Below are 21,658 nucleotides of genomic sequence, written 5' to 3' on the forward strand. Positions count from 1 at the left end.
CTGCTTTTATTTACAAGAAACAGATGGAGAGGCTGATGCTTCTATAGGAAGAGGTGAAGGTTTCCTTTCTTTCAGCTGTGTGAGAAAAGATGGGCGATAGTTGTGCAGTGTTGGTGTTTCTTGAACATTCAGCATATATTATGCGATGTTTGTATGCATGTGGCTTGTTGCATAAGATCCCCCAAAGTAATCTAGTCACACTAAGTTGTTTTCCATGGCTTCAGTGGAATTATATGCCTGCTGGCTGTGCTTACAGATCCATAATGCTAGATACTTTTGTAGTGGTGGGACAGGAATGGGGAGGGGAATAGACACAAAGAAGTGTAAACAGAATTCTCCAGTACGCCAAAATAGCATCAACTGAGGCTGTCTATTGTCCAGGGGAAAATGCAGATTCCAGAGCCAATTTAGGGATGAGACAAGTACACCCACTTTTTTTTGAAGGTGGCAAATTTGGGGTATTTCAGTGATCTTTTGTGGGTGTGGGCTGGATGCTGTCTGGAGCCAGCAGTGTTTTCCTTCCTGACTCCTTATAAAATGTGCGGTTGCCAGCACAGCAAGCAGCAATGGCAGCAGACACATAAACACATCGTCCTTGCCTCTGGGAATGCCACTAAAATACAAAGTAGTATCGCTCCAAGCACCACTGGATTTAAGATGGTGTGGGTGGCTCTCTCTCACAGGGTGCCAAGCTGAGGGGGCACACCACCACCACAACAACAACAACTATATTTATACAGGTACCTGTCGAGATGATCTATGAAAAAAGCAACTTTACCAAGGGAATTATTGTGAAAATATGAAATATTTGGGCAGAGGGTGTCAAATGTTAGCCTCCCTCAGGGCACCATGTTATTAAAGTCCACCGCTGCCCCAAGGGGTTGAGGGTATGAGAGGAGTCAGTATGGTGTGGTGGTTAGAGTGTCAGACTAGAAACTGGAGAGACCAAAGTTCAAATTGCTGCTTAGCTATGGAACTCACATTTGGCCACTATCTCTCAGTTTAACCAAGCTGACAGGATTAAGGCAATTATGAGGGCAATTTATTATTATTATTAATTATACCCTACCCATCTGGCTGGGTTTCCCTGGCTGAGTGACTATATGAGTAAGGCAGACTAATAATAATAATAATAATAATAATAATAATAATAATAATAATGGCATTGATGGCTGACATCTGTCCTGCATCTTCCTTAGAAGGACTGAGTGTCATGATGCAGCACCACTGAGAGGCAAGTCTGGTCCTAGCATTAGGTGTGGTTGTGGGTGTGGGGACTGGTGGTGAAGTGTTGTGTGTGCTATTCAGTCTGCCCTCTGCCTCGCTAATCTAGCCTGCTCTCATCAAGTGGGGTGGGGGGGGGACACTTCTGTTGCCAGTATTGAACTAAGATTAAATGGTCAATCTAGTCAGTTTCTGTACATGGAATTAGGGAGGTAACATCTTGTCATTCACCTCAGGAACCACAATGTCTTGTGCCAGTCCTGATGAGTGGGGTTCAGTTTGGTTGAGCCACAACTGCAGCATGTAGTGGTGGCAAAAACAAACCTCAAAAGCACCACAACAGCAAGCCATACTGAAACCAAAAATTCACACCAAGTGGTTTTGTCGACAGGAAAATGCAAACATGATTGGTGTATTGATGATCCATCCTCTCTGTTGTTGTTCTTTAGTAGTTTACTCGTGTCCGACTCTTTGTGACCCCATGGACCAGAGCACGCCAGGCACTCCTGTCTTCCACCGTCTCCCGCAGTCTGGTCAAACTCATGCTGGTGGCTTCGAGAACACTATCCAACCGTCTTGTCCTCTGTCGTCCCCTTCTCCTTGTGCCCTCAATCTTTCCCAACACCAGGGTCTTTATAATGGCCACACAGTCACTTACAGTTCTATGTGTCTATGAATCTTTTACTGGCAGAGTTCAAAACAACAGAACCTTTTTACAAGGAATGGAAACCTTCAGTATAAAATGTTGTAAGGCTTCAGGAGGAAAAGGAAAATCTGTCAAAGCTAACTGCCTGGATTGGCTTTTAATGCAAGGGATTATTTCTATGCTTTATTTGGATTCTATAATTTTCTGTTGAGCATGTTTTTGGAGCAACTTGATGAACTGAGAGTGGGGAAACACCTTATTCTTGTTGACTCCTTACAGTGAACACATACAACGCATGTGCAAGGAAGGCCAAACCTTTGGTGCTTTATCTTCGGGTCTTTTTCTTTCTTTCTGTTTAACCATTTCAGAAGCTGATGTAGCTAATGCCACAACTTGCCTCTCTCAACTCAAGGCAGGTGTGTAGAGTGACAGCTTTGCACACAGCACAGAGCTGTGGAGACCTGTGAGGGTCTTGGGCTGCTTGGTCAAGCTGGATATCCTACCTCCCAGGTTATTTTGCAAAAGTTCATTGGGCTGAGCAAGGATTCCCTCTCTTTCTGGTTCAGTTCCTTCCTCCTCCTCCTCCTTGGCTTTCTCTGCATACCATATATTTAAAGCACTCTTTTTTCGCTGCAATGGTCATGGAAAATCCCAGGAACTGTAATCTGTTGAGGATGCTGTAGTTTGTATCTCTGTGATGTCAGCCCCCTTCACAAGCTATATTTCCTGGGTTTCTTTGGGGGAACCCATAAAAGTGAATGTGGTGTAAGAGCACTTTAAATACATTGTGTCGATGTGACCTTTACATGTCTCTATTCCAGTTCCTACAAAGTTACTTCTGCTCCATCATCTCATATCTACTTGTGGTCATTGCACCAGGAATTTTGATTGTTTAATCATTGTGTGTTTATAGTTAGTTTTATATGTGAAGCCCTAAAAATGTCTTCTTCTTTTTTTGGCATGGTATGATTTCTTTGGAAAGACTATCTAAGGCCTTGTAATGAATAATGCATTCCTTTAACCTGGAGGTGTTTCAGTCACAGTCCTCTGACATAATGGCACTTTTAAAATAGATTATTTATATTATAAAATAGCTTCCATAGCAAAGCAGATTCCAGGCTCAGTATGAAACAAGAGCCTCTTAAGTACCTCTTGATATAATTACAAGGTGTCTGCTTGATTTAGACCTATTAAACATTATTGCACTCATGCTTGGGCTCTTCATGACCGAAAGCATACAAAAAAGTAGTATGTGTGTCCATATGTAAATGAATAGAGTTTCTTGTGATAGGAGTAAATAAACTCTCAAGTGGCTTTTGGTTTACTCAGGGAAGAACACACATTTTAAGTTCAAAGCAATCCTGTGAGGTAGGTTAGGCTGATGGAGCATGGCTGGCCCAAGATCCCACAGTGATAAGGGGTGGGGATATGAATGCTGGTCTCCCAAATGTAAGGCTTTAACTCTTACACAATGCTGGCTCTCAAAAGTGACTGTATTGTTGTCCCAAATGCATCTCTCTCACATAAATAATCATAATAATTACTCAAACATAGGTACTGGAAAGGGGATGCGGGTGGCACTGTGGGTTAAACCACAGAGCCTAGGACTTGCTGATCAGAAAATCGGCGGTTCGAATCCCCACGACGGGGTGAGCTCTCGTTGCTCGGTCCCTGCTCCTGCCAACCTAGCAGTTCAAAAGCACATCAAAGTGCAAGTAGCTAAATAGGTACCGCTCTGGCAGGAAGGTAAATGGCATTTCCGTGCACTGCTCTGGTTCGCCAGAAGCGGCTTTGTCATGCTGGCCACATGACCCGGAAGCTGTATGCCGGCTCCCTCGGCCAATAGAGTGAGATGAGCGCAGCAACCCCAGAGTCGTCCACGACTGGACTTAATGGTCAGGGGTCCCTTCACCTTACCCAGGTCATGGAAATCCTGCTACACCTCAGGCTGATTCAGGTGTGTAAAGAGACATTGGAACTCCCACTCTGTTATGAACTCTGCCTCTGTTATGAGACTAAGGCTATGTTTGTTCTTCATTTGCGTTAGATGCAAAAATGTCCCATTTAAATACTCTTGCAGAAACCACAGAGTCTAGGCACCAGTTTCAATTTCTTGTTATGTGGAAGTACTTTGTAATCATTTAGCAGTAAATTTCATGCTCACCCTTTGAGAGAGAGATGGTGCAATGTCTCACTTCAGACTTCTGTAGTATATAAGTATATAGCCAACCTGGTGCCCTGCCAGTGTGGTGGACCTTTCCATGGCCAATGCTTGGGGCTGATGGGAGCACAACAACTAGAGGAACGCCATGTTGGCTACCCTTGATTTAATACATAATACAATATATATGCACTTCAGCTTTCTGCGTGAGATAGGAAGACCTTCACCATTTTAGGGTGCAGTTTTTGGCTGGTTTTGAAGGAAGATGTACAAATGCCCCTTTGCAGAGGTCTCTGCTCATCAGAGTCTCTTGCACAACACGTGTACTAAGTTTTAGTCTTCTAAATCATGTGGCCATAAATACGCTAAAGATTATGTTAACTCCCAGAGAATGAAATCTCTCCCTCTTTAATAAAAAAGGAAGGAAAATAAGTCCTGGCATTTTTATACTTTCGTGAGCCTCCTGGTATAAATTTTTAAATCTTGTACCCTGTAATATGTTTCAAAGAAAATCACCGCAGTGTGGCATTTTAGCAACACTGTGTAGCAACTTGCCATAGCCTTCTTAAGTAGGCAGCAATATCAGGCATTGTTTCTTCCCACTCGTTTCTTCCTTTCCTTTTATCTTCCCTGGCTGAAGTCACAAAGGGGGCTTCCAGCATCACGGATGCAAGGAGGGCACAATTCCACAGCCAGGAAGATAATAATAGAACGATCATGACACTTCCAATTTGGTATACAGCTTGGGACAGATGGGAGAGTGGGCACTCCGTAGCAGCTGTATGGGGGTGTATATGAAGCAGCCACATTTGGGCTTGGCTTTTTATTTGTACATGTTGCTTCTCCCCAAGGAAAATTAACCCTTCCTTCTTAATGTGCTCGAAATTGCCAACTGTGGAAAATAGCTCCTTGACGCTGGGCACAGGGTTGTGGTTAGATCTCTGCAGTTGTTCAAAATACAGTGTTCAAAATACAGTGAATAAACTTTTTTTACAGTCACAGACCAGCATAAGAGAAACATATGAATACAGTAGCAGTTGGGATTTAAACAGGTAATTGCTAAAGCAAATAAGAACAAAGAAACAAGCATAGGATAAAACATGTGAATAGAATACGAGATTAGACACAGATAATTGATGAATAAGAACTGATAATTAAAACAGATAAGAACTAGAGAACACGAAGTTGAAACTACTATAAGGGGTGGAGCTTGGGGGAATAACGGTCTTGCAATATGGACCTTTTGTTTAGGACTGGTTTGTAGTACAAACCATCCTTTGGCAAATATCCATCATGGCAGTGCAAAATCTAGCAACTGAGGGTGTAACATCTGGGTTTTCATCCTGGAGTAGTAGGGAGATGTACGTCCTGGGAATTTGTGCAGGATAGGCAGGATAAACCTGGCTCATATGTCTACATAGTACTGGCAATGGGAAAGGCATGTTTCCTGCCCAGAACCACATGGACATTTCCTCTCCTGGTATGGTGTCTTCTTATAACGGCCTTCCTGAATGGCTATGGGGAGGGCCTGACAACGGGCCAGGGTGAAAGCCCTTCACTGTTTTGAGATTTCAAGGTTGGCTATACAGTGGACGCTCGGGTTGCAAACATGATCCATGCAGGAGGCACGTTCACAACCCGCAGCATTCGCAACCCGTAGCACTGCATCTGCGCACACGTGGGTCGCGATTTGGCGCTTCTGTGCATGCGCAAGCACTGAAACCTGGAAGTAACCCGTTGTGGTTGGCGCAGTGCGCAACCCGAAAACGCGCAACCTGAAGCGTCTGTAACCCGAGGTATGACTGTATATGATATTTGGGAGGTCAGGTATCTTCTAGTTTCACTGATTAGAAATTTTGGGGACCTGGCCATGAGGGGGAACTTCAGACCTGGGGGCCAAATCCAGCCCTGTGCAGCCTTTTGGGATGCTCTCTGGATTACTGCCACCCCCTGCTTTTGCTGAGCTGGAATGCTTCCTTGAATTGTGATCTTGCCTTTTGCTTGCTTGGAAAGAAGGATGGAGAGGGGTGTGGGGTTTGTAGAAACCTCTGACTTTTGCACGGCTAGAATGTAGCCTGTTGTACCAATGGAGGAGTCATGCCATTATTTCTATTGGCCCATCCCACCATTGGCATGTGGCCCCCAGAATGTTGCCCATAAGGAAATGTGGCCCTTGGGCTGAATGAGGTTCCCCACAGCAAACAGTCATATGAAACATAGCTGCTATAGTAATACTCTGAGTTGCTTCATGAATTTGAGAGAGAGAAAGCCAGGTCCCCTCTCCACCCCCCACATATAATGGATACAACATGTACAACATGGGTGTAGCATTGTAGGAAAGAATACCACATGTAAGTGGTCCTTATCTGGACTTCTCTAACCCTGATGCAGATTTTGTGAATAATATACAGTACTTAAGGTCCTATTGTGGCTGATGCTGCATAAAATCTTGATTAATCCAGCTAATTATTTAAAAGACGTTTCAGCATGTGCATAAACATCCCTATGGAATCTAGTGTCATGCTTTTTATATTATTATTATTATTATGCTCTGTAAAATATGTTTTTAATGTTGTACACTGCCCTGGGATCTTTTGATAAAGGGCAATATAGAAATCCTATTAGTAGTAGTAGTATTGTTATTACTATTATTTATTAATTGCAGGAGAGAGTGTACTTAGGGGCTCAGATTCAAATGTCTGCTCTGCCATTAAGCTTGCCAGACATCACCATCTCTCTGCCTACCTTATTTTGCATGACTATTGTGAAGCATATTAAGGTTATATTGTAATTTATCACTGGTAGTTTGGGATAGCATAGGATAGGAAAGCAAATCTTGGAGTATTCACTATTCAACACTTTATTAGATTGAGTCATAAGAAAAGAAAAGAGTGAAAAGGGAAGGAAAAAAGCAGAAAACTGGAAAATAGATTGCTGTAGAGAGCTCAAATCCTCTTGCCCTGATACCAAAGTGGTTGAGTTGCCCTTGCAGCTTGTATTTTGAAGGAACTTCATTGAATCAATATTTCTCATTGGCACTCTTCCTGGAGTGCTCACCTTTCACTCATGTTATTGCATTGTTGTTTAAAATATAATATAACCTTTACATAAACTCTGAGCTGTATATAATGTGACTATCCAAGGCATTGCTGTGGAAAGAGGTTTTGCTGTGGTCAGAGACGTATGTCAGAGAAGATGAGGCCCGGCATAAACAAAGGGCAAGGACTTAATTTGAGATTGTGCTTTAAATGCCTCATTAACTGCATGCCAGAACTATATCATAGCTCAGGCCATAGGGCATGAGACTCTTGATCTCAAGGTTGTGGGTTCGAGCCCCATGTTGGGCAAAAAGAAAAAGAAAATTATTACATTGCAGGGGGTTGAACCAGATGACCCTAGCGGTCCTTTCCCACTCTACAATTCTGTGATTCTATTAAAAGGGTTGTCTTAACCACAATGATTAAAGCCTGAACTGCCCATAGTCTTATGATTTTAAAGGATTCTACAATTTAAAAAAAACAAAAAAAGTTATGAGAAAATTATTTGCGTTAGTTCTGTTCTTAGGGGGAAAGGAAACTGGTGATGAACATGTTGATGATGATTAAAAAAATATTTTGGGGGACTTTAGATATTCACCTGGGAAATAAAACATCCAATAAGTGGCTTCCATTGACTGGTCATACTCAACTTCCAGTGTACTGCTGCTTCTGGTCCTCTAGGAGTGCAGGATGCAGCCTAACGTAGCACAAGGAGCAGAATGTGAAGGCCATACCTCTCCATGAGTGGACTAGGCAGGAGGAAGAGGCAAAGGTCTAGCAAGCTGGGCCGCACTGTATCAAAAGGAAGGGGGAATTCCACGACTGTCCCATTTATGGCAGTATTCTATTTACCCACATTCTGAAACAAGTGTCCCCACGGAAAACTCATGGGTATGAATCTGGCAGCTGGCCAGTCAAGGACAGGAGCTTACCCGAGAGCTTCAAGGGAGCTGTTGTTGCCTCATCCCTGGCTCACTCTATGCAAGAGCCACTGACTGGCCTATTTTGTGATAGGGTTACACTCTTTCAAGGAGAAGCAGATACATAGATTGGAGATCCTTTTGGATCCAGCTTTGCTGCTTAAGACTGCATTTTTTAATCAGTGGGAAATTCCCACCAAGGAATCATTCCTGAGTAGATATGTATAGGATTGTCCTATAAGCCTTAGATGGTGGCTGCAGCCAGAAGTGCCCTTTCCAGCTTCACTTGGACTTGGTTTTCACAAACAAGAATTAGAGATTGCAGCCAGATTTCAGGTGGGGACTCACATGATTGAATTCTCTTCCATACGCTCCCCACCCCCATAAATATAGAAAATTAGATATTGCATAGGGGCATAGGAAGCTGCCTGATATTGAGTCAGACTCAGTGTTGTCTACACTATCTGGTAATGACCCTCCAGGTTTTCAGAAATGAGTCTTTTTCACCTTTACCTGGTGATTCTGTGGATTGAATTTGGGACATTTTCCATGCAAAGCATGTGCTCTAACTTCTAGCCTAGCCTCCTACCTGATATGCTAGTTTTCTATGTAGGAATGCTTTTCCCTAGGGAGAATATTGCATCATGCAGTGATGCAGTCCAGAGACAGGTTTTTTCCCCCCATTTCACTTACAAATCTAAATCTTTATAAGTGATGACTAATAAGTAGCAATGATACAGAAAATGTGAAAGTTGTGCAGAACATTGCTAAGCTAGCAGTGAAAGTTAGAAAAGGAGGCTATGCTAGAATTTGATGACTAAGGATATTTTGTAATACTGCTTCATTTTATGGAGTTATGTCCTGCCTTGCTTGTTATATGGAAAATATATATGGGACAACTCACAGGTTAGCAAATTTATATATTCATTTATTCTTTCAGTTTGAGAAAAAAGGAAATAGGAAGATTTCCCAGTTGGAAATTCCCATGCGATTATTTATTTGTGTGTTAGTAACAAAGTATTAAATTATATTCATTAGTGGTTTGGCCTTTGACAATCTAATTGATTTCAAATATATAAATCACTTCAAAAAATAAAGAATGACTGGATGAATTGTTGTTAAATATTACACCCTCAATCTGTTTCCTTTTATTATAGCCACAGTGGGTTTAAGCAGCTTGCCAGTAGTTCTGTACAATTAGAAATAGTGTTAACAGTCTGGAGTTCTGCTACTGAAATCTGCTCTAAAAATGGTCTTGCAAACTCTTGTGGCAATTTATTGACAGGGCAATGTTAACTGAGTACATGGGCAGATAATGCATAGAGAAAGATAATTTAACAATGTAAATACTTAAAGCATATTTAGGAATGGAAAAGGCCTAAAGTTTGATAAATATGAGTTATTAGTTTCTTTTAACTGTGTGGTTTATTTATTTATTTATTTATTTATTCATTCATTCATTCATTTATTCACTGCAGATTGTTGCAGAAAAATAAAAAAGTCAGAAGTGCACAATTTTAATTTCCTTTGCGTAAATACATGTATTTCACGCTGAAGAAAAGCCAACAGTAAATCAAAGACAGTAGATCTTCTGCTGGGAATTGGAAATGTAACTTACTGAGTCTTTTGTGCCAATTTGTTCCCAGCATCCATTTTAAGCAGAACAACTATCATTGGCAAGACTCTAGCAAATGTGTTGTTGTTTTTTAATAAAAAGAAAACAATTGGCAGTTTGAGAGTGCCGATAAACATACGGCTGGAGTTGATGTGGAAGACATTATGTACTTAGGTTTTCAAAAAAGCTTTTGATCAAGTCCCTCACCAAAGACTGCTGAGTAAGCTTGGCAGTTATGGAAAAAGAGGAGAGATGAATAATCAATGGGTTAAGGGACAGGAATGGAGGGCAGGTATAAATAGCGAGCTCTCCAAATGGAAGTATGTAAGAAGGATCTCTCTTACCTGAGTCAATGGGCTTGTCATGGGCCAGGAGTTGGCTTCACCTGCTGAGCAGCAGCCTGAAGGAGCAGAAGGCAAGGCAACTCCACCTGCTGCTGATCAGCCTTCTTGCTCCTGATGAGAACCAGCTGGCTCCAGCTTTCTTAAGCAGGGTTTCCAGCCTCAATCAGTTGCTGGAAACAATATTTGTCGTCGTTCCTGAGCAGACCTTGCTGCTTCTTGCGACCTTGGACCCTTGGCTTTCTTTACCCTCAGATCGTCTGACTAGGTGAACTGAGGTTGTCTTGACCTTAGGACTGGACTGGACCTTGTATATGGACTCTGCCTCCAGGCAAGTACCCCTCTGAGACTTGACTGGTCGGCTGGCTTCTCCTTCCACAGAGCTCTGCTGTGTCTGGCAGCACAGGACTAGGAAAGGCCTGCTGGAAAGGAATCTCTCTCTTTCTCAAAATAAATGGTTACCATCCAATAGTGGATGCCATTTCCTGATAATCGCAAGTGGGGAGGGTGTTGTTGCATTCAGGTTCTGCATATGGGCTTCCCTTAAGCATCTGCTTGGCCAGTGTGGGAATTAGATTAAATAGGCCCTTGGTCTGATCCAGCAGAACTCTTCTTCTGTTCTTACATCTATGTTCTTATGACAGCACAATCCAATGCCTATTTACTCAGATGTAAGATGTAGGGGCACAGGTGGCGCTGTGGGTTAAACCACTGAGCCTAGAGCTTGCTGATCAGAAGGTCGGCGGTTCGAATCCCCACGACGGGGTGAGCTCCCGTTGCTCAGTCCCTGCTCCTGCCAATCTAGCAGTTCGAAAGCACGTCAAAGTGCAAGTAGATAAATAGGCACTGCTCTGGTGGGAAAGTAAACGGCATTTCCATGTGCTGCTCTGGTTCACCAGAAGCGGCTTAGTCATGCTAGCCACATGACCCAGAAGCTGTACACCACCTCCCTCGGCCAGTAAAGCAAGATGAGCACTGCAACCCCAGAGTCATCCGCAACTGAACCTAACGGTCAGGGTCCCTTTACCTTTACCTATTAAGTTCCACAGTCTTCAGTAGGGCTGACTCCCTATGAACTTACAGTGGATTCAAGTTACAAGAATGGAGATTCCGGCTAAACATCCGGAAGAACTTTATGACAGTAAGAGCTGTTTCAACAGTGGAATGAACTCCCATGAGAGGTTGTGGACTCTCCTTCCTTTGAGGTTTATAAGCAGAGGTTGGATGGCCATTTGTCATGGATGCTTTAGTTGAGATTCCTGCATTGCAGGGGGTTGGACTAGATGAGCCTCGGGGTCCCTTCCAACTCTCCAACTCTTTTCTGTGATTCTGTGCTTATAGAGTTTAACCCTAAAATGATTTTTCATTCTCAGTTAATGGACTGGTTTTTTTAGAGCATGCCACCTTTTTTTGACCCCTCCTTTCCAGTCAGCAGGACCAATCATTGAGCCATGGGGCTACCTTGTTGACCCTTGTGACTTTTTCTTAATCTATTTCAGGAAACTGAAAGACTTGAGGGCATAAGGTGTCTTTTTATGGTACAATATAACCCCCACCCCCTTCCTGTGCTGCACTGCAACACCTTTTGAAGTTTCCTCTGAGTTTCTGAAAAGATGCTTATGCTGTGTGAAGGAACTGCTGTTGCAAAAAAGATAAAAGCCCCCATAACACAGAGAGAGCTGGTTGTGTGCTTCTCCCGATCAAAACTCAACACCTTTGACAAAGCCCCTTGAACACTCTAATTTATCAAGACAATGATTCATTGAAGCCGAGCCCCAGAAAGCCTAATACCTTTTTTTGGAATGTACAAGAGAGGGGGGAAAACCCATACTACTTTATATATACTTGCATAAAAGGAAGGGGTCTCTTTTTTAAAAAAGAATGTCATGCAAGTTACATCAATTGAAATTCCATTCTTCTACCCAAGTGTTAAAGCTTCATAATATCTTCCTTCCATTGCACCTGGCCACCTTAATTAAGGATGAGATAGCAGGGAGAGGTTCCCTTCCATTATCAGTCTCTTTTCACTTCCAGAAACCAATGAGGAGACAAAACAAAACAAATTCCTTCCAGTAGCACCTTAAAGACCAACTAAGTAGCACCTTAAAGACCAACTAAGTAGCACCTTAAAGACCAACTAAGTCAGTTCTTGGTATGAGCTTTCGTGTGCATGCACACTTCTTCAGATACACACTTTTCGTGTGCATGCACACGAAAGCTCATACCAAGAACTGACTTAGTTGGTCTTTAAGGTGCTACTGGAAGGAATTTGTTTTGTTTTGACTATGGCAGACCAACACGGCTACCTATCTGTAACTGGAACAATGAGGAGACAGATAGAGAAGAACTGACATGTTCTCCCACACTTTGATTTTGGAGAGGAAGAAGCTGCTGCTGCTGCTGTTGTTGCTGCCTCCTCCCATTGGCCTGTTCTCAATAGCTGTAGTTAACCCGGGCTTCACTTACCTGGTTATCTCCTTTGGACTGCTACTCCCATCAAGCCCAGCCAACATGGCTGTGCTGGTTGGCACCGATTGGAGTTGTAGTTCAAGACATCTTGGAGGCACCATATTAGCAAAGGCTGAGTTAAACTTTTTAATCATTGAGGGTTTTTTTCCAATATAAAAAATACAATCTAGTGGTATATAGATTTTATGAGATAAAAAAATAATAAAAGCAGCAGCTTTGCTGCCGCTGCTGCCACCTTTGCAAACTCAATAATGTGAAGCAGCAGTAATGAAAAATCAGCATCCATTTTTTTCTTCTCCAAGTGTGTGTGTGTGTGTGTGTGTGTGTGTCAGGAAACTGTGCACCATTCCCTGAAAGCCTCATCTGTGGCTCCTGTGTCACTAGCTGAACTAACAGCTGGTGGAAGGAAACCTTCTTTTTCTCAGAATACCATGCATTGGCTCATTAGATGGGCAGTGTGTGAACACAGCTACCAGCAGGTGGGGTTATCCTTTCTTTGATTTTCCTTTCTGATCTCCATATTTACAAATTAATCCACTCATTTGTGGGGTTGCTCAACAGTCTGGTGGTGTCCCTCTGTTAAGAAAATGCTAAACCAGAGCAAATTAAGCTGCTTAAAGGGCACATTAGTGAGTGATCAAATATACTTCCCTGTGTAAAGATCACTCGCATCATGTTAAGATGTTACCAGTTTCATTGTGATGCACCTGAAATGGCGAAGAAAGAATTGCTCCCAAGTCTGGTCCTGCAAGGCCTTCTGCCCCATTTCCTCCCTCTTGTTTCCTGCTCCTTCCACTGCCATACCTTCCACACTTTTACTGCTTCCTTGTTTTGACCAATTTGAAGAGATCACATTTGGTGCCTAGCGCCTGTGATGAGGTGAACTTCTTGGTTTTTTTATGAAACGGAAAGAAGCCAGGTCTTCTGGGTTAAGCAGAGGGAGAAGATGTAGCCTAGAATCAGAAAGGACCCTGAGATCTTATAAGGGTTCTGCTTTGTCTCCCTTTCCCTCACTTTTTCTGCTTCCTGCCCAGTCCTTCAATCAAAGTTGTTTGTGTCCTAGCCTCGCATCAACCTGTTTTCTCCATGAATGATAAGAATGTAAGAATGTAAGAAAAGACCTGCTCAATCAGCCCAAAGACCCATCTAACCCAGGTCTCTGTTTCCACAGCAGCCAGCCAGATGCTCATGGGAAACCTCCAAGCAGAGACAAAATGTAACTGCATCTGTCCCAGCAACCAGCAGTCAAAGGCAAAACATGGAGATAGAAATAGCAATTGTGGCTAGTAGCCATGGATAATCCTTCACAAATATGTCTTATTCTCTCTTTTAAAGTCATCCAAGTTAGTGGCTATCACGGTCTCTTGTGAAGGTTTTGTGCTGTCTCTGTTTCTGCTAAAGTTGACAGAACTCTCTTATCTGACCCATCCCCTTTCTCCCCCATATTAAACTTGTATTTCTCTTTGCACCTCTCCCTAGCTTCCTTCCCTCCCACACCTCCCCCTTCTCCCACAGCAATATCTGTGGAACAAGATGCAAAATTATACTGGGAAAATTGTGTCGGCTGTCAAGAAACAAGTAACCATGATAGATAGCATGAATCCCTTCTGTGACTTATTTCCAACTAACTTCATGTTTGACAAATACAAATGCCTTTCGTAAGTAAGGATTGTTGTTATACTTCAAAGGCATCAAAATGTTTGATGCTTGAGGGCTGTTATTTGAGTGTGGTGGGTTTTTTGTGGGGGTTTTTAGGATCATGTACAATCAGTAGGAGACAGGCGTTCCAAATCTATAACTCGTAGAAGACAAGGGCACACAAGGCATTACGAGTAGTGCCAAATTATAGGACCTCCCTCAGGTGGCAAGTGGGGTTTCTCCAACTTTCATAAAAAGCCTATCTGGTAGCAGAAGAGTTTGAGCAGAAGAGTTAACAGGCCTGTATGTTTCATTAATCAAATGTTACTTGTTTGTCCACACATGGAACCACAAGGGTATGACATTTGAGATTTTTTTAAACCAAAGTTGTCGTATGTAGTGGGGGATATTGCCCTGCACCTTAGTTACCTGAATTCCAGGGAATTTGCTAGAAACACCGAGTTCCAATATAGGTTCAAAATAAATTTGTGTCTGTATACATCATCAAAACATGGTTGAAATGCAAAATGGCTTTGTGATTTGAAATAGTCATACCTTGGAAGCCGAATGGAATCCGTTCCGGAAGTCTGTTCAACTTCCAAAATGTTCAGAAACCAAGGCATGGCTTCTGACTGGCTGCAGGAAGCTCCTGCAGCCAATCGGAAGCCACTGAAGCCACGCCGGACGTTCGAGTTCCAAAGAACGTTTGCAAACCAGAACACTCACTTCCAGGTTTGTGGTGTTTGGGAGCCAAAACGTACAAGTGCCAAGGTACAACTGTGTGAAGATGCAGGATTACAGGATAGAAGAAGAATAGACACAGGCCCCCACAGTGCCTGGACCAACAGCTTGACTTCTTTTATGATACAGGCAGAGTCAGGAAACATTGCTGTATAAGGATCAGGGCATGGTGTTACGGATCTGCAAGGCTGAAATGAAGACTTAGATGAACCAGAAGTGGATCTAGGCTAGAAACATTCCTATTCTTAAGTCTCCCTGTTCTTATAAGAGGGAATCTTTGGGGCTATTAATGGGAGATGGTGGGCTGTGGTGACTTATGCTGAAGAGACAGGGATGGCTCTGTGTTGTGGGTAGGCATGAGTGGTGCTGTCACTCATTGACTTTTGAAGCTGTTGATGGAGGTGGTATTGATACATGCTTAGATTTTATCAATTGTTGTTCTTGCGTATTTGTTCCTTTGACACCTTTTTGTGTGTGTGACAGTATCAACATTCTTGCTTGGTTGTTGACATTTGAGTAGTGAGTTATTTCAGTGTTTTGACATTTTGTTGTTGTTTCTAACCTTCTTTTGTGATGAGAAGGAAAAGGGAAGAAAGCTCCCCACCTACATGTTATGTACCTGAATCACAGCATTTCTGAGGGATGTATTAAAGGAAAGTTTTTGATGGTGGCATTGAAAGCATATCCAGCTATATCTATCTATGTATATAGCATGTATTTGGGCTGTTCATTTTGAATGTATTACTGTTTAGCTTATTGTAAATTTCAATCCATTTTTGTACGGGTACATAATTTTATTTTAGGAGCAGCATTCTGATTATTAGTCAATAGAAGACAATCCAACACAGAATTAACAATTTGTGATTGTGAATTTTGAAGCATACCTCAGTCTATGACCACTAGAAGTTATTATTTACTTCAGAATGCAGATGCCCTACACACAAGTAATTTGTGAATAGGGCTACTGCCTATCAAAGATGTAGAACTAGACATTGTCTTAAAGCAAAAGTGTTTTTGTTTGGCTCTGTTTTTACTTTTCTTTTACGGGAGTGAAACATTGGTTCAGTTTTTTTTACATCAGGGCTACTATCCTATAATGCGTAAGCTAAGTCTAGCCGTCTGTTGCCTACAAGTGGGGAATGCAGAGTTTGATCTCCGCTAAATGGTTGGATAGATACTTGTTGGGGATATGCCACAAAAATAACTTATTGAACGGGGAGTGGGGGAGAGAGGGAGGCTGTAGGTTGTATCTAATACTACATTTGTGGAGTCCAACTTGCACCACTGGACTTCTCCTTTCCCCACACTCATTCAAAATCGGCTCTGAAGGGTCCTCCTGATTTTGAGGTGTATGGGAAGCAGCAGAAGAGGAAAAATTCTATGTGCAAGTTGATGTCTGCTGCGCTAGCTGAGCAGCAGTGTTGGATATGACCTTGTGCATGTCGAGTTAATTACCACATGTTTTCTGCCATCATTTTATGAGCCCCTCTCTGTATAGCCATCAAGCTAACACTTCAAAGGACAGAATGCTCTGTCGCAACTTTATTAAAAGTTGCAGTTTTTCTTATTTTTTTCAAGGCAGCTTTTGTTTTGCCCTCCCCCCCAATACCAATATGGAAATATATGTAGTATTGCCTAATTAATGCAGTCAGTCTTTTTGTAGATCAGTTTTTTATGTGGGCATAAGCGTGGATAGTTTCTTGGGAGGTCTCCAAGAAAAGTCTTCCTCTGAATCATAAGCATCAATCTTGTATCACGTTCTTACCTCTGACTAAGTACTGATTCGAAGCCTTGTGATTTTGAAAGTATGGGGATGACAGACACTAAAGTTTTCCATGTTTCTGTTGTAAGAAACCATATAGGGACACAGGACAAATCAGATGGGAGAGAGTAGCATGGAGGATATTTATGCGGATAAAAAGGACCTGGGAAGCTTACTTTTTGTGACCAGAATATACAGTGCAAAGCAAGATACTTGCATGCATTTGCTTGTTTTACAGTACAGTCATACCTCGGCTTCAGGCTGTGCGTTTTCGGGTTGCGCACCACGCCAAACCTGGAAGTACTGGAACGGGTTACTTCTGGGTTTCGGTGCTCACGCGTGTGCAGAAACACTAAATTGCGCTTTGCGCATGCACACAAGCGCCGAATCGCAACCTGCACGTGCACAGACATGGCGCTGCGGGTTGTGAACACTGCAGGTTGCAAACATGCTTCCCACACAGATCACATTTGCAACCCGAGCAGCCACTGTATTCTATGCATATTTTCTACCACCAGGGAAAATGGCAGGAGGGGAAGGTGTTGCAGCCAAGCTGTAAGGACTGTGGGTGTCTCATAAGTATCTTTGGAGAATAAGATAAGGATTAGCATAGGAGAAGCAATGCTGGAAGGGAAGCTAAGGAGAAGCCGGGTTAAACTGGGCAAGTTTGTATAACACAGGGACCACCAAACTGGAAAGGGAGAGGGATAGGATGAAGGAGAGAGGGGAGGAGAAAGAAGAGTACAAGATGATGCAAGCATTCCTCCCCCCATCAGCTGCCCCATTGATGGGTAAAAAAAGTATCAACATCATAATAATATTATAATAATTTATTGTTTATACCCTGCCCATCTGACTGGGTTTCCCCAGCCACTCTGGGCGGCTTCCAACCAAATATTAAAAACAATACAGCATCAAACATTTAAAACTTCCCTAAACAGGGCCGCATTCAGTTGTCTTTTAAAAGTAAAATAGTTGCTTATTGCCTTGACATCTGCTGGGAGGGCATTCCACAGGGCAGGCACCACTACTGAGAAGGCCCTCTGCCTGATTCCCTGTAACCTTGCAGCAAGGGAACCACCAGAAGGCCCTCGGCGCTGGACCTCAGTGTCCAGGCTGCACAATGGGGGTGGAGATGCTCCTTCAGGTATACTGGACTGAGGCCGTTTAGAGCTTTAAAGGTCAGCACCAACACTTTGAATTGTGCTTGTAAACATACTGGGAGCCAACGAAGATCTTTCAGGACTGGTGTTATATGATATTGGCTCCCAGTCACCAGTCTAGCTGCTGCATTCATCAGCAACTCCTGTGTTCACTCTCTGAGATAAGCTCTTTGCACCTCTCCTCTGTTTGGAATGGAAAGGAAGGAGGGTGTCCAATGGTGACATATGGGTATGAAATATGGGCATCCTTAAGCAGGCATGTTCAGTGTTGGAGAGGCTGAGGAAGTGCAAACAGGAACTGAACAAGAAGGGCAAACATTACCTTGTGTATTGTGGATTTCTGAAGGGATATTGACTGAGACATTTCATAGTCACCTTAGGTGGTATTGGCAGGCACAGTGGCACCTGTGGGGACTTGGTTGGTGTCCCCCTAAGTAAGAGGTTTGGAATCAGACAGGGGTTCTTAGAAGTAGTTCTAAGAATGTGGAGCAGAAAGGATGGAATCTTTTGAGGATGTAGGAGACCTTTAAATGGTTGAGGACTGTGGAGTCAGAGGACAGAAGATTACCACACATAAATGTATATGATGGCAGAATGTCTAAAGCAGGCTTCCTCAACCTCAGCCTTCCAGATGTTTTTGGCCTACAACTCCCATGATCCCTAACTAGCAGGACCACTGGTCAGGGATGATGGGACTTGTAGTCTCGAAACATCTGGAGGGTTGAGGTTGAGGAGGCCTGGCCTAAAATATTCTGGAGGAAGGTGCACATCGATTGACCCATGTGGAAAGACACTAACATGGAATATTGACAACAGCCTACTAGACAGTGATCTGACTGGTTTTGGTGGTAAGCTTCCCAGGTAAATGGTTTCAGAATGATGCTATAAGGCGAAATTGGCTGGCTAAGGATGATAGGGGCAAAGCCAACAGCCAAATCAATCTTTTTAAAAGGCGACAGAAATAAAAGCTGGCTGTTTGATTCAGTACTCTTAACAACAAAAGATCAATGTCTACATAGAACAAGCTGACTTTTATAGATAAGGTGACAGTCACAAAGGCAACTTTGATGGACCTGAAGAGAGTGGGCCGTATAAATCACTTCATTCACCAAATGAAGGGTCATTCTGAGCATTGTGCATGGAACATATAAAATGAATCTTCAAGTACTGTGCTTATTTTTTATTCTAGTTAAAGGAGCTCTGGAAATATGTCATCTATATAATTTTCACTGGGGAAACTATCTGCATACCTTTTTTAAAAAAGAGAGAGACTCAATTTGTGCTCCTTAGCACGCTAATATGGAAGTACCTCCAGTAAGAATTATTTTCTAGTAAACATGAACAGATCACAGGCAGAGGCCAAAGAATTAGAAATGATGCTCAAATGCATATGAGAGCATCAGATACATCCGTAGGATCTGTAGGTTCAAACTAGATGCAAAATTAGGGATGCAGGTGGCGCTGTGGGTTAAACTACAGAGCCTAGGACTTGCCGATCAGAAGGTCGGCGGTTCGAATCCCCGTGTTGGGGTTAGCTCCCGTTGCTCAGTCCCTGCTCCTGCCAACCTAGCAGTTCGAAAGCACCTCAAAGTGCAAGTAGATAAATAGGTACTGCTCCGGTGGGAAGGTAAACGGCATTTCCGTGTGCTGCTCTGGTTCACCAGAAGCGGCTTAGTCATGCTGGCCACATAACCCGGAAGCTGTACGCCAGCTCCCTCAGCCAATAAAGCGAGATGAGCACTGCAACCCCAGAGTTGGTCACGACTGGACCTAATGTCAGGGGTCCCTTTACCTTTAGATGCAAAATTAACCATGTCTTTGAATTCTGTGCTTGGAACTTTTTTCCTTCTTTTTTTTAAATGATCAGAAAGACCTGGTCTGGATCTGAACCACGATAGAGATCTGTAGATGAAAATGTTCCTCTTTCCTGAAGCTGCTATTTGAAGCAAATTGTAGCTTGGAGAAGGGGGGTTGGGGCGGGGAACTGCCATGAGGCAAAAAATTAAGTCTTCTTGTGCCAAGTTCCAGATCTGGATTCAGTATTCTCTGGCTGTTGTTGGTTTAAAAAGCCATGAAAAAGAATCTGAAGGATTCAAAGTCAAGGTTGATAACGTGTGTAGTTTACTTTTCTGGTTTTCAACAAGTACAGCTGTGATGCCTTCTAGGTCACAGGCTGTGTGCACGGCATACATTTAAAACTCATTTAAATCATCTATTATCACATGACCCCCCCAAAAAAAAAAATCTTGGGAACTGTAGTTTTAAAAAGGGTGCTGGAGATTGTAGCTCTGTGAGGAGTAAACTACAGTTACCAGGGTTCTTTGGGAGAAGTAATATGCTCTCAGTGTGTGGTGTTGTACACAGACAGAGTCATTGAATCATACCCAATGGACTTTGCTATGGAGAGTAAGGGCCTAGACATGGATAAACCTTCTGAATCAATTAAAGCACTAGTTGGATCCTGAACAAAATGACATTAATAAGTGGGTAAAACTAATGCAGTATTATCAAAATCATTAATGATAGGACCTACTTTATTTGCTGGGGGGGGCAGACCTCAAAGTAAATTGTGACACGAATGAAATGTATGCACTAGTGAATATACAAAAGAGATATTTTCGGTATTCTTGGAAAGATTTCTAGAAATGTTAAAATGAAAGTTATGACTCTGCCACTTTTCTCATGCAAAGAATAATAGAATCAGGTGTGATGCAGTTGCTGAGGGCACAATAACCCCTTGGCATTAGCTCTGTGACCTCACTTCTGCAGCACTGATGCAACATCTGCCTTCAGCCAAGGATTGCCAGCCATCTTTTTTGGTGCCTAGACAGGGGAGGGGAGGGGGTCCAAAGTAACAGCCGCTCGTATGCCCTGTAGAGCCCTGAAAGCCAACAATCACTGCTTAGTGTAAGGGGGTCGAAGAGCAAGTTGAGCAGAGCTGGGCACATCTGTCCCACTTGCCAAGTCCAGAGGGCTGCTTTAGCTGACGTAGAGCAAATGATTGCTTGTGCTATGGCAGCTGAGTATGTTCAATGGATCTGGCTGGCTGGCTACAGAAAATCAAGATCTGGAATCCTGGCTGCTGTTCTGCACGTAGCGTGGTAAGGCCGCTGCTGTTTACTGTGACAGATACTCACTCTCTCCCTTTTATAAACATGGATGTATACATTTAAAGTGCTTTCAGACCACTCTGAGCAATAATGGCTTCTCCCTAAGAATCTTCAGAACTGTAGTTTATCAAGGATGCTGAGACTTGTTAGGAGATCTCTACCCCTCCCCCACTCCCAGCTACAATTCCCAGAGTTCCCTGTGAAGAGGGATCTATTGCTAAACCACTCTGGGAATTGCAGAGAGGAATAGGTACCTTCTAGCAACTTCTCAGTGTCCTAAAGAAACAGCAGTTTCCATGGCAAGTTGTATGGTACTGCTTTAATTGTGCAGATGGGGCCACGGCATGCTACAATTATGACATATTTTCATTGTGAACATACAGTTTTGGGAAAGCAGTTTACCGTCTGCTTTTTAAATGGTTCTTATAAAACTTCGTTGACTTTCCAGTTTTTAAGAATTCTCCTGCATGTTTAATGTGAGCTTAGTTTATAAAGTGGTGACATTGTGCTTCACTTTCCCAGCAAACTGGACTTAATAGTGTCCATTCCTAAATAATATTGAATTTAGCTCTCTGCCCCTCCTCCACCCCACATTTCATCCCTATCTATAATACTGATGAGTATATAGGGCTTATTTTTAGGCAGATTTTTGGAACAAAGCTTATATATCTTACCTTGAAAAGGTAAAACAACAACAACAACAAAACAGTGTTGATATTGTTAGGCCTGCATGTTATCTGTACACTTTATGCTTGTTAGTCAAAGGGCATTTGGGCTAAAGTCTAAAACGGTTTACTCTAGAGCAGCCTCCACTAAGGAAAAGAGAAGTC

The 21,658-nt window shown here is 42.7% G+C and overlaps 1 protein-coding gene and 1 long non-coding RNA gene across 8 annotated transcripts in view; one reads left to right on the plus strand and one right to left on the minus strand.

Moving 5' to 3' along the window:
• Window positions 1–21,658, plus strand: part of PPFIA2 (PTPRF interacting protein alpha 2) — a 266,876-nt gene that overhangs the window by 117,726 nt on the left and 127,492 nt on the right. The window contains exon 1 of one of the 7 annotated variants that reach the window (XM_081878565.1): window positions 20,488–20,819. The exons of 5 other annotated variants lie outside the window; for them this stretch is intronic. In XM_081878565.1, coding sequence (XP_081734691.1) covers window positions 20,751–20,819 — 69 coding nt within the window. In that variant the 5' untranslated portion in view covers window positions 20,488–20,750. Of the gene's footprint in view, window positions 1–20,487; window positions 20,820–21,658 lie in introns of those variants that run through there. One more of the 7 variants, XM_081878563.1, reaches the window with a different exon arrangement.
• Window positions 12,606–18,157, minus strand: LOC309350695. The gene is made up of 3 exons (XR_014160500.1): window positions 18,041–18,157; window positions 13,219–13,367; window positions 12,606–13,121 (listed from the first exon to the last, which is right to left on the minus strand). It is a non-coding gene; the product is annotated as an uncharacterized lncRNA (long non-coding RNA).

Source organism: Podarcis erhardii (assembly GCF_964252035.2).
Source record: "Podarcis erhardii genome assembly, chromosome: 10".
NCBI lineage: Eukaryota > Metazoa > Chordata > Lepidosauria > Squamata > Lacertidae > Podarcis > Podarcis erhardii.